Source organism: Pelophylax lessonae (assembly GCF_965119305.1).
Source record: "Pelophylax lessonae genome assembly, chromosome: 3".
Lineage (NCBI taxonomy): Eukaryota > Metazoa > Chordata > Amphibia > Anura > Ranidae > Pelophylax > Pelophylax lessonae.
The window spans coordinates 235,374,193-235,389,036 of NC_138770.1; the positions used below are offsets into that span (position 1 = coordinate 235,374,193).

The 14,844-nt window shown below is 45.2% G+C and overlaps 1 protein-coding gene across 1 annotated transcript in view; it reads right to left on the reverse strand.

Moving 5' to 3' along the window:
- The window catches only part of MINDY4B (MINDY family member 4B), a 115,997-nt gene that overhangs the window by 81,292 nt on the left and 19,861 nt on the right, over positions 1-14,844 (reverse strand). Inside the window, exons 2-3 of the mRNA XM_082251521.1 lie at positions 13,651-13,778; positions 13,494-13,521 (exon numbers count right to left, since the gene is read on the reverse strand). Coding sequence (XP_082107647.1) covers positions 13,494-13,521; positions 13,651-13,772 — 150 coding nt within the window. The 5' untranslated portion in view covers positions 13,773-13,778. The remainder of the gene's footprint in view (positions 1-13,493; positions 13,522-13,650; positions 13,779-14,844) is intronic.

A 14,844-nucleotide genomic window follows, 5' to 3' on the forward strand; every position in this document is an offset into this window, starting at 1 on the left:
GCCATTCCCATTGAAGTCTTTTGGGGCCAAAAACACTTGGAGCTTGAAGCCTGTAGTTTAAAAGATGTACTTCATGTACTTTTTTTTATATACAAGCTTCAAATAACACTACACTCAAATAAATAAAAACTGGTGCAAAAAGAGGAGGAATATGGGACCCACAGGTTCCTCACTAGGGACCTAGATGGCAAAGGAACTCAATGTAGGACAAAGGAAATCAATAGTCCATAAACATATAGTCCATATATTCAAGTCCATATATGATCCATATACAAAGCACTCTGTAGGCTGCACTGATGACAAGTAGAAGAGAACTTGGAAACAGCTGTAGGGAGAACACATGCGCCACTCTAAGTGCAGTTTAAAGGATTTATTTGCATAAAATCACATACATGGGTACTCACAAGGGAGCATGTAAATGAGCATGGGGGTATCCGTTGGTGTAAGGGTCAGGATGGCTCAAGAGGTCACGATTCCCAGAGTGATTTCCGGTGACTACCGGCACTTCCTGTTGTCTGGAACGCACAGGGGCTCTACCGCCGTCACTCCCGTATGTGACGTAATGGCGCAGGTGTCACGGCACTGCCGTGTACTCACCTGCGTCTGGCCAGGTCTCTGACCTCCCTTTATAGCCCCTGGCAGCCCCACCTACTGGTGGGAGGTGGCGGGTCATGTGATCCTGGCTCCCTATATAAACCAAGCACACCTTCCAGTCAGTGCTTGGTTATTTTCCTTGCTCCTGTTTGTCTGCTAATTGCATTGTCTGTGTTCCTGGTTCCTGATCCTTTCTCCCTCAGGTGGATACTCCTTGATTGCCTGCCAGACCTGACTCCAGAGTTGTCGACCTTACCTCCTCCTCTTCATTAAAGGCCTCCGTGCCACCACAGACCCTACGGGGCCCTTTTCCCACTTCCAGGGACTCCTGAGGGTCGTGATTGTAAGGGAGTGCTGTTCCACTGCAACTGGGTTCCCTCCCCACTGCAAGACCCCGGGTGGGTTGTGACATAATAACCAAGCCGCAAAAATGGAACCCGCAGGAACAGCCGAAGCTATTACTGCTCTCACCCAACAGATGACAGCCTTGGCTCAAGTCGTCCAAGATCTACAAGCCAGTAATGCTATGCTTCTTCAACATGAACAAAGAAGGGCTCAGTCTGTACCCCTTCCAGACTCACCCCCAGCCACTGGTCTGGTACTAACTGCATTCCCAGAACCAGCCATTCCTATGCCTGACAAGTTTTCTGGAAAGAAGTCTGAACTGCGATCATTCATCACAGCTTGTGAACTACTCTTCGTCCTAAAACCATGCACCTACCCCAATGATTATGTGAAGGTCCGCACAACCATTGCCTTGCTGTCAGGTCAACCACAAACCTGGGCACACCAACTCCTGCACTCAAAAAGTCCAATATTGGAGACCTCTGACTCTTTTGCCGCAGCTATGCCTACATTATATGAAGACCCTTTGAGACCCTCCGCTGCTCGCTCAGCCCTCCATTCCCTCTGGCAAGGAAGAAGACCTGTGGAGGACTACACCACGGATTTCTGGGAGTTGGCGTCTGACACTGGTTATAATGAAACTGGCCTGATAGAACAGTACCGACTAGGACTATCCGAGGCCTTAAAAGATGAATTAGCCAGAGTTTGGGTACCCCCTTCCTTGGAGGGTCTGATCATCCTAGTCACCCAATTAGACCGACGCTTCTGTGAACGAAGAAGTGAGAGACAGGCTCCAGCTAATCTCCGGTCCTTGGATTCCCCAGGCCCTATGCCTTCTGCTTCTCAGTCCTCTTCCTCATCCGAAGAACCTATGCAAATAGGCATGGTTCGTCGTCCACTAATGGAAGAAGAACGCAAGAGACGCCGTTCTCAAGGACTCTGTCTCTATTGTGGGAAAGCCGATCACCAACTCCGGTCATGCCCAGTCCGACCCACAACCTCACCTGGTAAGGGTTCCTTAGCCCCTTCTTCCTGGACTTCTACTGTTCCATCCACTGCTTCTTACTTATCTGTTTCTCTTTCTCTCCAATGGGGAAGTAGAGATCTCCAGATTACAGCCATCATCGACTCCGGAGCCAGCGGGTGTTTCATAGACCAGACCTTAGTCCGATCACATCATCTGCCTATGCAACTTAAGTCACGGACGTTATCCCTATTCGTGGTAGATGGGACTCCTATCAAAACTGGACCCGTACTACATGAAACCAGTCCCATCTGTCTCCTCCTTGGTCACCATAAAGAGAGTATCAATTTGGATATTGTACCCTCACCAATATTCCCACTCATTCTCGGCCTTCCCTGGCTTTGCGACCACAATCCAGCGATAGACTGGATCAAGGGTACTCTCACCTTCTATTCCACCTTTTGCACCACCACTTGCTTAAAAGAGACACCCACGCATCTACTCACGATAAACCTTGACCCTCCAGTTATCTTGCCAGACAAATACAAAGAATTCCAGGATGTCTTCAACAAACAGAATGCAGATCAGTTGCCCCCAAGACGTCCATATGATTGTCCAATCGATTTGCTCCCAGGTGCCCCTATCCCCTATGGACGTGTATTCCCTCTGTTGGAAACTGAACTCGCGCACCTCAAAGGGTACATTTCTGACAGCCTCGCCAAAGGTTTCATCAGACCTTCCACGTCACCAACAGGAGCAGGTATATTTTTTGTTGGTAAGAAAGATGGAGGTCTTCGCCCATGTTTTGACTACCGTGCCTTGAATACCATCACTATTAAGAATTGATATCCCTTACCTCTGATACCCGAGCTCCTAGATCGATTAAGGAAAGCAAAGATTTTCTCGAAACTAGACCTACGAGGGGCATATAACCTGGTCCGCATACGCAAGGGGGATGAGTGGAAGACAGCATTCAGGGCACGCTACGTACATTTTGAATATCTCGTCATGCCCTTCGGGCTCTGCAATGCTCCGGCCACATTCCAGCACTTCCTGAATGATGTCTTCCGTGATATACTGGATTTTCTTCGTCGTAATATATCTAGACGACATCCTGATCTTCTACTCTTCTTCTGCTGAACATAACGAGCATTAGAGAAGGGTACTTCTCCGTCTCCGTGAGCACAGACTCTATGCCAAATTGGAGAAATGTGTTTTTGATACAGAATCCGTGGAATTCCTGGGGTACTTGATCTCTCCGGGGCAAATACAAATGGACCCTCGTAAGATCACAGCTATCCTGGAATGGCCTACCCCTAAGGACAAGAAGTTTGTACAGCGCTTCATTGGGTTTGCCAATTTCTATAGATGTTTTATCAGAGGTTTTTCCCAGGTATGTTCTCCCATTACAGCCCTGACAAAAAGCCACAACCTGTTCACGTGGACCAACCAAGCTCAAGAGGCCTTTGAGAAACTAAAAGAACTGTTTACCCAGGCTCCTATTCTCATCCAGCCCGATTCTACGAAGGCCTTCTTCCTTGAAGTTGACGCCTCCGATATTGCCATTGGGGGTATCCTGTCCCAAAGAGGTGAGAGGGATGATCGACTTCACCCGTGGCATTCTAGTCATGAAAACTCCTGCCCGCTGAAATAAACTACGACGTGGGCGAAAGGGAACTTCTTGCTGTCAAAAACACTCTAGAGGAATGGCGCCATCTCCTTGAAGGAGCACCCTTACCTGTAACTGTATATACAGACCACCGTAATCTAGAGTACCTACGTACTGCTAAGAGACTGCGTCCCCGTCAAGCCCGCTGGGCTTTATTCTTTTCCAGATTTAATTTGCAGATCACCTACCGCCCTGGGTCAAAAAATCAAAAGGCAGATGCTCTATCACGCATGTATGAAAAGACAAACCCAACAGATCAAACCCAAGACACCATCCTACCTCCAAACCAATTCCTAGCAATACAGGTATCACTCCTAGACCGTTTACGCAATTCAGCGGTCCAACCACCGGTGATGATACCTCCTCTGATCCAGAAACAAGGCTTATGGTACCATGGTAAACAACTGTATATACCACCTTCACTCCAATCTGAGGTAATTGGCCAGTTCCATGATACCCTTTCAGCAGGCCATGGAGGAATTACCCAGACATTTGAAAAAATTAGCCGTTATTATTGGTGGTCTTCTATTAAATCGGACGTCAGGGATTATGTCCTTTCTTGTGATGTCTGTGCTCGATCAAAGACCCCAAAGATAAAACCTGTGGGTCTTCTCCAACCTCCTGCAGTTCCTCGAGGACCATGGACAGACATAGCCATGGACTTTATTGTGGATCTGCCCTTATCACACAAACACAACACCATCATGGTAGTAGTGGATAGATTCACAAAAATGGCACATTTCATTCCTTCTGTAGGACTTCCATCTGCTTCAAAGACTGCCTCCTCGTTCCTGCAAAACATCTTTCGGATACATGGATTACCCCAAACCATCATCACTGACCGTGGGTCCCAGTTCACCTCCCGTTTCTGGTCCCATTTTTGTTGTCATCTAAGGATCCAACAATGTTTATCCTCGGCTTACCATCCTCAGACGAATGGCCAAACAGAACGTACCAACCAGATTCTAGAACAATATCTTCGTTGTTTCACTACACATCTGCAAGACGACTGGTTATCTCTGCTTCCCACAGCAGAGTTGTCCTAAAACAACCACATGCACCACTCCAGCAAGATGACACCTTTTTATGCCAACTATGGTTTCCATCCATGTGCCCTTCCAGAGCTACCTTGTCCAAACACAGTGCCCGATGTAGCCTCACAACTGAACAAACTTAGACATCTTAAGCCTATGTTGTACCAGAACCTGAAAATAGCACAACAATGCTAAAAAGGATATGCAGACAAGAAAAGGTCCCCAGCACCCACCTATGTGCCAGGAGACAAAGTCTGGCTGTCCACACAACATATGCGTTTATCTTGCCCCTCATGGAAGTTGGGACCATGTTACATAGGGCCTTTCACTATAACCAAGATCCTATCTCCTGTGGCCGTCCACCTGGATCTCCCTTCCACCTACAGGTTACATCCGGTTTTCATGTATCCCTCCTAAAACCTTGGAAACCCAACAGATTTCCTTCCCGTTTTGTTGCTCTACCCTCTCCAGTGGTTGTGGATGGCTCTGAAGAGTTTGAAGTCCAAGAGATTCTCGATTCCAGACGTCGTAGGGGAAATCTGGAGTATCTCATCCACTGGAAAGGGTATGGCCCAGAGGAAAGATCCTGGGAGCCAGCTAAGAATGTTCATGCACCTGCCAAGATTAGAGCTTTCCACAGAAGACACCCTGGCCGACCAACCCTATTTCGCGCCCTGAGGTCGCGTTTAGGAAGGGGGCTCTGTCACGGCACTGCCGTGTACTCACCTGCAGCGTTCTCGCAACAGAGTCTCGGCGCTTGCCGGTCACAGAGACACCCCCTCCGGGCCTGCGGTGGCTCCTTCTCCTCCCCTCACCTCTGAGGACTGCAGCGGCACACTGTCATGGCAAGATGGCGGCCGCCATGCGGTTACAGTGTTTTACACAGAGGGAGAGAGGAGAGTTGAAGATCTGGTAAGATCAGGTTCTATGAAGCAAACCAAGATGGCGCTGGGTCTCTGACCTCCCTTTATAGCCCCTGGCAGCCCCACCTGCTGGTGGGAGGTGGCGGGTCATGTGATCCTGGCTCCCTATATAAACCAAGCACACCTTCCAGTCAGTGCTTGGTTATTTTCCTTGCTCCTGTGTGTCTGCTAATTGCATTGTCTGTGTTCCTGGTTCCTGATCCTTTCTCCCTCAGGTGGATACTCCTTGATTGCCTGCCAGACCTGACTCCAGAGTTGTCGACCTTACTTCCTCCTCTTCATTAAAGGCCTCCGTGCCACCACAGACCCTACGGGGCCCTGTTCCCACTTCCAGGGACTCCTGAGGGTCGTGATTGTAAGGGAGTGCTGTTCCACTGCAACTGGGTTCCCTCTCCACTGCAAGACCCCAGGTAGGTTGTGACAGCAGGCAATGCGTTTGCGGAGCATATGCTCCTTCCTCAGGCCTCTAGAGAGCCATTTTGGATGTGGGATTATATAGGGCTAAGTCCGAGGCGACTGGGCGCGTTCCAGACACCAGGAAGTGCCGGTAGTCACTCTGGGAATCGTGACCACTTGAGCCATCCTGATCACAGCACCGGAATGACGGACCCTTACACCAACGGATACTCCCATGCTCACTTACATGCTCCCTTGTGAGTACCCATGTATGTGATTTTACGCAAATAAATCCTTTATACTGCACTTAGAGTGGCACCTGTGTTCTCCCTACAGGTGTGGACAGGCACAAATTAAAACCATGGGATTGTGGACGTTGAGCGTTTTGAAGCTTTGAGCTACAAACGTCCAGCTGAGAATGAGAGTTTTGCAGAGTTGTGGCACATTGCAAAGCACGTCCATTGGCAAGGTGCAAAGAGTTGCCATTAAGAATGAGTGGTGCTACAACACGCCAACACACAGTTTACTGTTACTGCAGTGATGTGAACCTATCTTAATGGTGTATGTGGGAAACTGTGGTTGAAGAAAGTTTCACACCAGTGCATTTTAACACAGAGCTTGCTGTTCTGTTTCTTATTATTTAATATTTTTATGTTGGTAAGAGCTTCCTGGCAAAGGGTAACACCAATATGTATGAGCCCTTTTCCTATTACAATGGAGAAAATAATTATTTGATCCCCTGCAGACTTAGTGAGTTTGCCCACTTACAAAGAAATGAAGGGTTTCTAATTTCTTTTTTTTTTTATCATAGGTGTATTTTAAATGGTAGAGGCAGAATATCAAACAAAAATCCAGAAAGAACACAATACGAATGTTATAAATTGAGTTGCAGTCCAGTAAGTAAAATAAGTATTTGATCCCCAAGAAAAACATGACTTAGTGCTTGGTGGAGAAACCCTTGTTGGCAAGCACAGAGATAAGACGTTTCTTGTAGTTGATTACCAGGTTGGCACACATCTCAGGAGGGATTTTAGTCCACTCTTCTTTTCAGATCCTTAAGGTTTCTTGGCTGTCGCTTGGCAACTCATAGTTTCATACATTTTCTATAGGATTAAGGTCTGGAGACTGACTAGGCCACTCTGTAACCTTAATGCGCTTTTTCTTGAGCCACTCCTTTGTTGCCCTGGCGGTAGGATTAGGGTCATTGTCATGCTGGAAGACCCATACACGACCCATCTTCGGTGTTCTGGCTGAGGGAAGAAGGTTCTCATCCAAGATTTTACAATACATGACCCCGTTCATTGGCCCCTCAATGCGACAAAGTTGGCCTGTACCTTTAGCATAGAAACAGCCCCAACTCATATTGATAATGCCAAAGAGCTCAATTTTGGTCTCATCTGACCACAGCACTTTTTCCCAATCCTTTGAGTCATTTAGATTTTCATTGGCAAACTTCAGATGGGCCTGTACATGTGCCTTCTTGAGGAGGGGGACATTGAGAGCGCTGCAGGAGTTCAATCCCTGGCGGTGTATTGTGTTACTAATAGGTTGTTTGGTGACTGTGGTCCCAACTGCCTTGAGATCATTCACATGCTCCTCCCATGTAGTTCTGGGCTGATCCCTCACTTTTCTCATGACCATCCTTACCCCATGAGACAAAATCTTGCTTGGAGCTTCAAATTGAGGGAAATTGATGGTTATTTTGTATTTCTGCCATTTGCGAATAATCGCTCCTTTTTTGTCCCCTGTTGTCTCCTTCTCACCAAGCTTCTTGCTGATGGTCTTGTAGCCTATTCCAGCCTTGTGCAGGAGCACCTTCTTAAATTGACAGGACTAATCTGTGTATCACATGATCACATACTGAATCCAGTCTGTGGGAGCCAGAATTATTGTTGGTTGGTAGGGAATCAAATACCTATTTTACTCACTAAACTGCAACTCAATTTATAACATTTGTATCATGTGTTTTTTCTGGATTCTTGGTTGATATTATGTCTCTATCATTTAAATACACCTGTAATAAAAATTATAGACTCTTCATTTCTTTGTAAGTGGGCAAACTTACAAAATCTCCACGGGATCAAATAATTATTTTCGCCACTGTAAATATGTTAACTCCTGAAACCTGAACTCATTCATTACCAAAGGGCCCGGTATAGATTTTGGGGGGGGACCCCACGTCATTTTTTTAAAAAAATTCTGTCATAGGGTTCCCATTTACCACTTAAACACAGGGCACTTTCACTCCCTTCCTGCCCAGACCAATTTTCAGCTTTCAGTGCCCATTGGCGTCTATGGGAAATCTTGGTCAGCTTGAAATTGCACTGCTCCCTGTCTTTAACATTGACGTCTATGGAAAATCTTGATCAGCTTTACATGGCACAGCTCCCTGTCTTTAACATTGGTGTCTACGGGGAATCTTGGTCAGCTTGACATGGCACTGCTCCCGAACCATAAGTGACAGGGACACCAAACTTGGGGAGCATCAAAAGGGGACCCAGGACTACAACATATTCATACATTTTAAAAATGGGGTATGCCTGTACACTACACTGACTGCACTAAACTGACTGAACTCACTATCCCCTAACTGTAAGCAGCAGCCTTATATAGTATGGGGCTTGGACTTAGCCCCTGAGCCATGATTGGCCAAAGGCACTCTGCCTTTGGCCAATCATGGCTCTCACAGTATATTGTGCTGTGATTTGCCAAAGCATACAGGTCAGGTGCATGCTTTGGCCAATCATCAGCAATCAATGCACTGCAAGAGGGCAGTGCATTATGGGGCGCTCATCGGCAGGCGAACTTACGTTTCACCCAAACACACAGCCCATCCCTAACTGCTAGCAGCTATAATAGCCGCTGCCAATATTCATATGTAGAATTCAACAGGCTGGTTGTACCCAAGTTAATCGATCGATCAACTTGGGTACATTCAGCTTGCCCATACATGGTTTGATTCACGGCCAGTTCCTGCTGAACTGGGCAAGATTCGAACTGTCTATAGCTGGCTTAAAGTGTAACTATACTTTTGTTGAGAAAAAACATTCCCCTCTGGGTGATTTCTGTACATTGCAAGGATTTTAACAAACTTTGTTGCATGTTCCTACTTTTTGTTATTCTGAAGAAATCATTGTTTGTTCCTCCTTTCTCCTGTGCTGATCTACCTTATTAAATTTTCCTTACTGCACTTAGAGTGGCGCCTGTCTTCTTTCTACAGTATCCTACAAGTTTTTCTTCTCACTTTTGACAGAGCAGCCTTCAGTGCTAAAGGACTTTGTATACATATGGACTTAATATGGACTTTTCATGTGTATATGTGCATTAGACATTGTGATTGGGTAAGGTAGTAACTATTGGTTTCCCTCTCCTTTCTTTGCGCCAGTATACTATATTGTTAAATTATGTTTCTGGGGTGTGGTCAGTATACATTCTGTGTACAGAACAACTGCAGGTTGCCATATTGCATTGCATTTTCAGAAAATTACAACAGCTGCAGATTGAAAAGGAAAGGTAATTTTTAATAACATTCAATTACAATATGATTTGTGTCGCAATTGTATACGCTATATTGTTTTTTCATTATTTGCTATTTCCCCCCCCCCCCAGGAAAGTGGAATTACCCTTTAAGGGAAATAACCTAAATTGGTTCTAAACTCTGAAAGGTTTTTTTTTTTTTACCTTAATGCATGCTCTGCATTAAAGTGGTTCTAAAGCCAAGACCAATTTTTACCTTAAAGTGGTTGTCAAGCAACTACTATAAAATAATCAAACCACTCTGTAATCTAACACCAGTTGTGCTGCAGTGTTCATGTGCTGACAAGGAACATGCTGAAAGAAGGCCATACTTAAAGAGAAGGTTCATTCTGTAAAAAAAATAAATAAATAAATAAAAATCAGCAGCTATAGATTCTGTAACTGCTGACTTTTAATAAAGGGACACTTATCTGTCCAGGGATCCCGCGCCGTCCTTACCCAGGGTAGTTCTTCACTAGCCTTTGGATTCACGGCTGCGCCATCCTAACTGTGGGGGAGCCAGCTATGCAGCTTTCGGCTTTACAGCCGGCTGCCCACTGGGCATCCCTGAGCCGCTCTGTGATTTGTAAATGGTCCTGCAGTCGTCTGGAACCTGTCACGTGTTCCAGAAGACTGCAGGGAGAAAGTGGGAGTGGGTCAAAACTAGGTACCCTCTTTCTCCCCCCCCTCCCCCCCAAAAAAAAGCAAATGGCGTGAAAAACGTGGCAGGGTAGGAGAGGAGAAGGACTTAAAGAGGAACTCCCCTTTTGGGTGGAGTTCCACTCTAAGTGGTGAAGGAATGAGCTCATCAGCCTGCTGATTTTTCTTTCTCTCTCTGGTCACAGGCCTTAACCTGTTGGTTACTGAACTGCAGCAGAGAAAAAACAGGCCTCCTACCCTGCGAAATAGAGCTGTGCTGTGTGGCAAAGCTGTATAAATCTGAAGAATGGGTGGACAGCAGTACAAATCCTTTTGCGGGTAAAACAGCTTCTGTATATATTTCTTCTGTGTATTTAGCATTTTTGCTGGACTTCAGCTTTGATAAGTTCATAAAAGAATGGGGAACTACAGGACAGAGCATAATGAGTAAGCTAGTACAATATAGGCAAGTAAAGCAGGCCATAGATGGAGCGGTTTTCTGTCTTGTCCTGTCGCTTGAAACCCTCCTGCGGAGCGACTGTGTCCTTCCAGCGGGAGGGGGGCTAGGGGAGTCATCCTCGTCTGAAGAATACTGGGACAACTGCTAGCGGTTAAAAAATGGTGCTAGCAATAATTACAAGTAAAATCCGACAGGCTGGATGTACCCAAGCTGATCGATCTATAAACTTGTGTATAATCAACCTGCCCATAGATGGTTGCTGCTGAACCGGCCAAGATTTGAACCGCCTATAGCCAGCTTAACTGAACCCAAATACATGCAAAACCATCTGTAATGCTGGCCAAAGATGGGCGTACCTGACAATATAATTGTTTCTAAAGCGGAGTTCCGGCCTCGGGGGTGAAATTTAGCTAAAAATACCTCCGGGACAGTCAGGGCTAGTACATTCCATAATGGATAGCCTCTGTACTGTCCCGGGTCGCACTTACCTTTTAGAAAATATACTTACCTTGAAAATTTCTTCTCCAGCGCTGCCATCTCGGATGTGGGCAGCTGAAGTCAGCGCGTCCTCTTCTGCATCCTCTTCTCCCAGAATGCGCCTGCACCGGCCCCGCTTGTCACTTCTGGTGCGGGCGTGTCATCCCTCCACAGCAGGGAATTAGGCGCCCGCACCGGAAGTGACGAGCGGGGCCGGTACAGGCACATGGATTCCTGGGAGCGATGACGTTCAGCTCCCAGGAATCAATGCAAGGAGGAAGTGACGTCGCGGGCCGCGGCCGCAGAGGGAGGAAGTGGAAGAAAGGTAAGTATATTTTCTTCAATAACAAGGTAAGTAAACAAAAAAAAAATTGTAACTATCCATTCGTTTTTCAGGTGACCTAGAGCAAGTGGATGGCCCAAAATCGATTATGTCAATTTTGAGGCCGGAACTCTGCTTTATTGTAATTGTTTTAGATATACCTTCTGGACAAAGGTTGTATTTAGAGTAATATTTATATATGTACACACTGTATCTGTGTGCTTGCTGTCTGATCTTGCCTTTTTATGTACTAAATATAGGAAGAGACCTTTAGTAACAACCATACAGTATGTAAGCAGGGTACATTCTGCTCGCAGCATCCTGCCCGGTCCCTTGCATGGAATGCCAATCTTTGGAAAATCTTGGCATTTTTAACCACTTGCCGACTGCCTAACGCCGATCTACGTCGGCAGTCAGCCCCTCACTAGCTTGTGAGGGTCTAGGGAGCGAGCGCGACTATCCACGTGCTGCCCGGGCACCAGGTCAACGCTGAACTTACCGGTATCCATCAGTGCGGGCTGTGCCTCCTCATGTCTCCCCGGGCCACACGTCTGCCCCTCCTGCTCCATACGTTCCCGCTCCTTTTGATTTGATGCCCGTGATTGATGGGCAGAAGAATTGATCCACCAAAGCTCCGCCCCCCGAATCCCGGGGAGAAGACACCGTCCTCCCTACCTAATACTGCTGCTCCTGCTCTGCCCCCATTTCACCTACTACTCTATTGGATGCCCATGATTGATGGGCAGAAGAATGGCTCCACAAGGTCATACTGTTGCTTCTGGATAGATCACAGGCAGCGTGTGGTGTGTGTGAGAAAGTGTTCAGGCGGACCAACTACAGGGTAAATGAAATGTAAAATGTGCATACACACCCACACACACCTAGGGTCTAAGAGATCCTACAGTATTTGGTTCAGAATCTTTTTTTTCTAGATTTTCCTCATTGGGTGCGTCTTATATGCCGGTGCGTCTTATACGGCGAAAAATACGGTACACAAGGCCACATTGTGCAGCATTACAACCTTCAAGCCACTGGCCTCCTATCAACCATCGATCTCATCGGGTGATAAGGGGGACCTTGGAACCTGTTCACCATTTATGTTTGCCCCTCCTCTGCCCCTCTCCATCAGCACTGGGGTCACACTGAGTGATGGAGAGAAGCTGAGGAAGAAGAGAAACACTATATTACTAGTCAGTACTAGTGTGCAAAGATGTATTTCCTTTGTATGAATAAATTACCTTTAATGATGGGTGGCCTACATGGGTGGATGTTGCTGCATTATGTAAAACTAGTTTTTTACACTGTAGAATGGTGTGCCTCGAGATTGTCCATAATTTTAAAAAAGGGTGCCTTGGCTGAAAATAGGTTGAGAAACACTGGCTTAGCCCTATACTGACTTTTAAAAATATGGTATGCTGATGAGTACAGGAACCTTAGTATTGCAAAACTTTCCCTTGTATTATGTCAATCATCCTTGTTTGTAAAGCATAGCATATATAGTACGTCCAATGATAATCACTAGGCCACAATCATCAATAGGTCTGTTTAAGATAACATTTTCATTGTGATGTGCAAACCTTAATAGTATAATGAAAATGAGCGTCTGTACATGACTTTTCCCAGTGGTTAAATGCCCTAATTGGCCAATCAATTCTTAGATGTGCACAGGATTTCTGTGCCATCGTTTGTACCCCATAAATGTCCAGGTAATAACATGCCTGCTATAGCATGGGTAACTAGGTATAATATATTGTTATACAATAATATAAATTAGGAATAAACAAGTTTTATGAATAAATAAGGATTATCTTCAAATACATCACTGTTTTATGCAGTAGTTGCAGAGGTTCATCATTATCATTGCTGCTATTAGATGCACAGTGACTTACCAGACTTAATGTTAATTTATGTCTGTTAGACTTTTTGCCAGTTATATAAGTGACTGTACATAAAACACAGGGTAGTCTTATCCTGAATAAAGGATAGTTGTTATGCGTATGCCAAAATCAAATATATGCTTCATCAAATTTATAATTATTTTTTTTTAGCTTTTGAAGATTACACATTTTATTACATCCATTTTTACTAACAATTCCACATAATGTTACTTTTGCATCTCCTCTGTATCATGTATATAAGTTACATGCAAATTACCTTTCTAACCGGTCTGCTGATCTCCAACCTACAAGCAATAAAGAGAAATATTAGATAACTGTAACCGTGTCCCACTTTTTTTAGTGCTACAATATATTGTAATAAATGCCATTACCATAGACCTCGTCTGTTCTAAAAAGACATTGGTACATCTTACCCTTGGGAACTGAATATTGCTCTCCACTTATCGAGTTTAGAAATTTTGCTGGTGATATCTTCTAATTCCATTTCTTTGAAGCTGGTTGCTTTCTGGGTTCTGTCTGCAGGTTGCTTTTCCATCAGAAGCTGGAGGAGGCATGGAAACACATAATAATTGGCTCCTTCTTTTTATAAGCCACATCGAAGGTAGACATTGCCTTCCTAACAATGCCCTGGCTGAAACTTACTGACAAAGTGTCACTATTCTGAGTGGTCTGTAAGCTCACACCGACACATCATGATTAATCTTTTATCAGAGCTCAACAAACTTCTCTGTGCTTTTTTTTGTATCCTTTTCTTTTATTCCTGCTGTATAAATATAGTTCAGCTCACCTTTTCACAAAATCATGGTTGAGATTTGGCCTAGTATTACATATCTAGTTCCCTGTGGCTTGAATAATTTAGATGTGCGAATTGTACTCATTGAACTGAATAAATGTTTTCACGTTTTATTTTAGATCCTGTTATGGACGAAGATTGAGGGTTTTGATAACACCTTCACCTTCTTAACCTAGGCGAAAGCTGGCCATACATGGATCACAATTCGGCCAGTTCAGCAGAGACCAGCCAGATTTCGATCCATGTGTGGCCATAATCGACTTCTGCTCAACCACCCTGTTAGTATATTTTTGCTCGATCAGTGCCACAGGCAATAGATTGCAGTGTTGATCTATGTAGTCTGATGGCGGGGAGTCTCCTCACTGTCAGGATACAGTGCCAGAGCTGGAAGGATTGCCACATCCACATTGAATGCGTTGATGGGGGGATTCTGGTCAACATTTTTTTTTTTTTAACAAACAAAAAATACCTAATGTTTACTGAAAATGTAGGATTGGTCTTTATGTGGGAAATAGTTTTAGAAAAACAACAGCAGGGGTGCGCTATACCCACTCACCAAACCCACTATGGCCTAAAACTTCTTTTTATTCATAACTGTCTAAAACTCATAATGTAGAAAATGTAAGGAAGTTATAATGGTGCCATGTGTATAACCTTATAGGGCAATGCGTTATTTCCCTGCTTGCCCATTCCATGGGACCACTTCAGCTACCCCTCCTTCTCCTCTTGCCCCTGTTCTGACCTTGGCCAATATACCCGCCTCAGCCCCGGGTGAGACAGTTGCTATTGGGGTGGCTCCTTTTCCTCCCAAAGT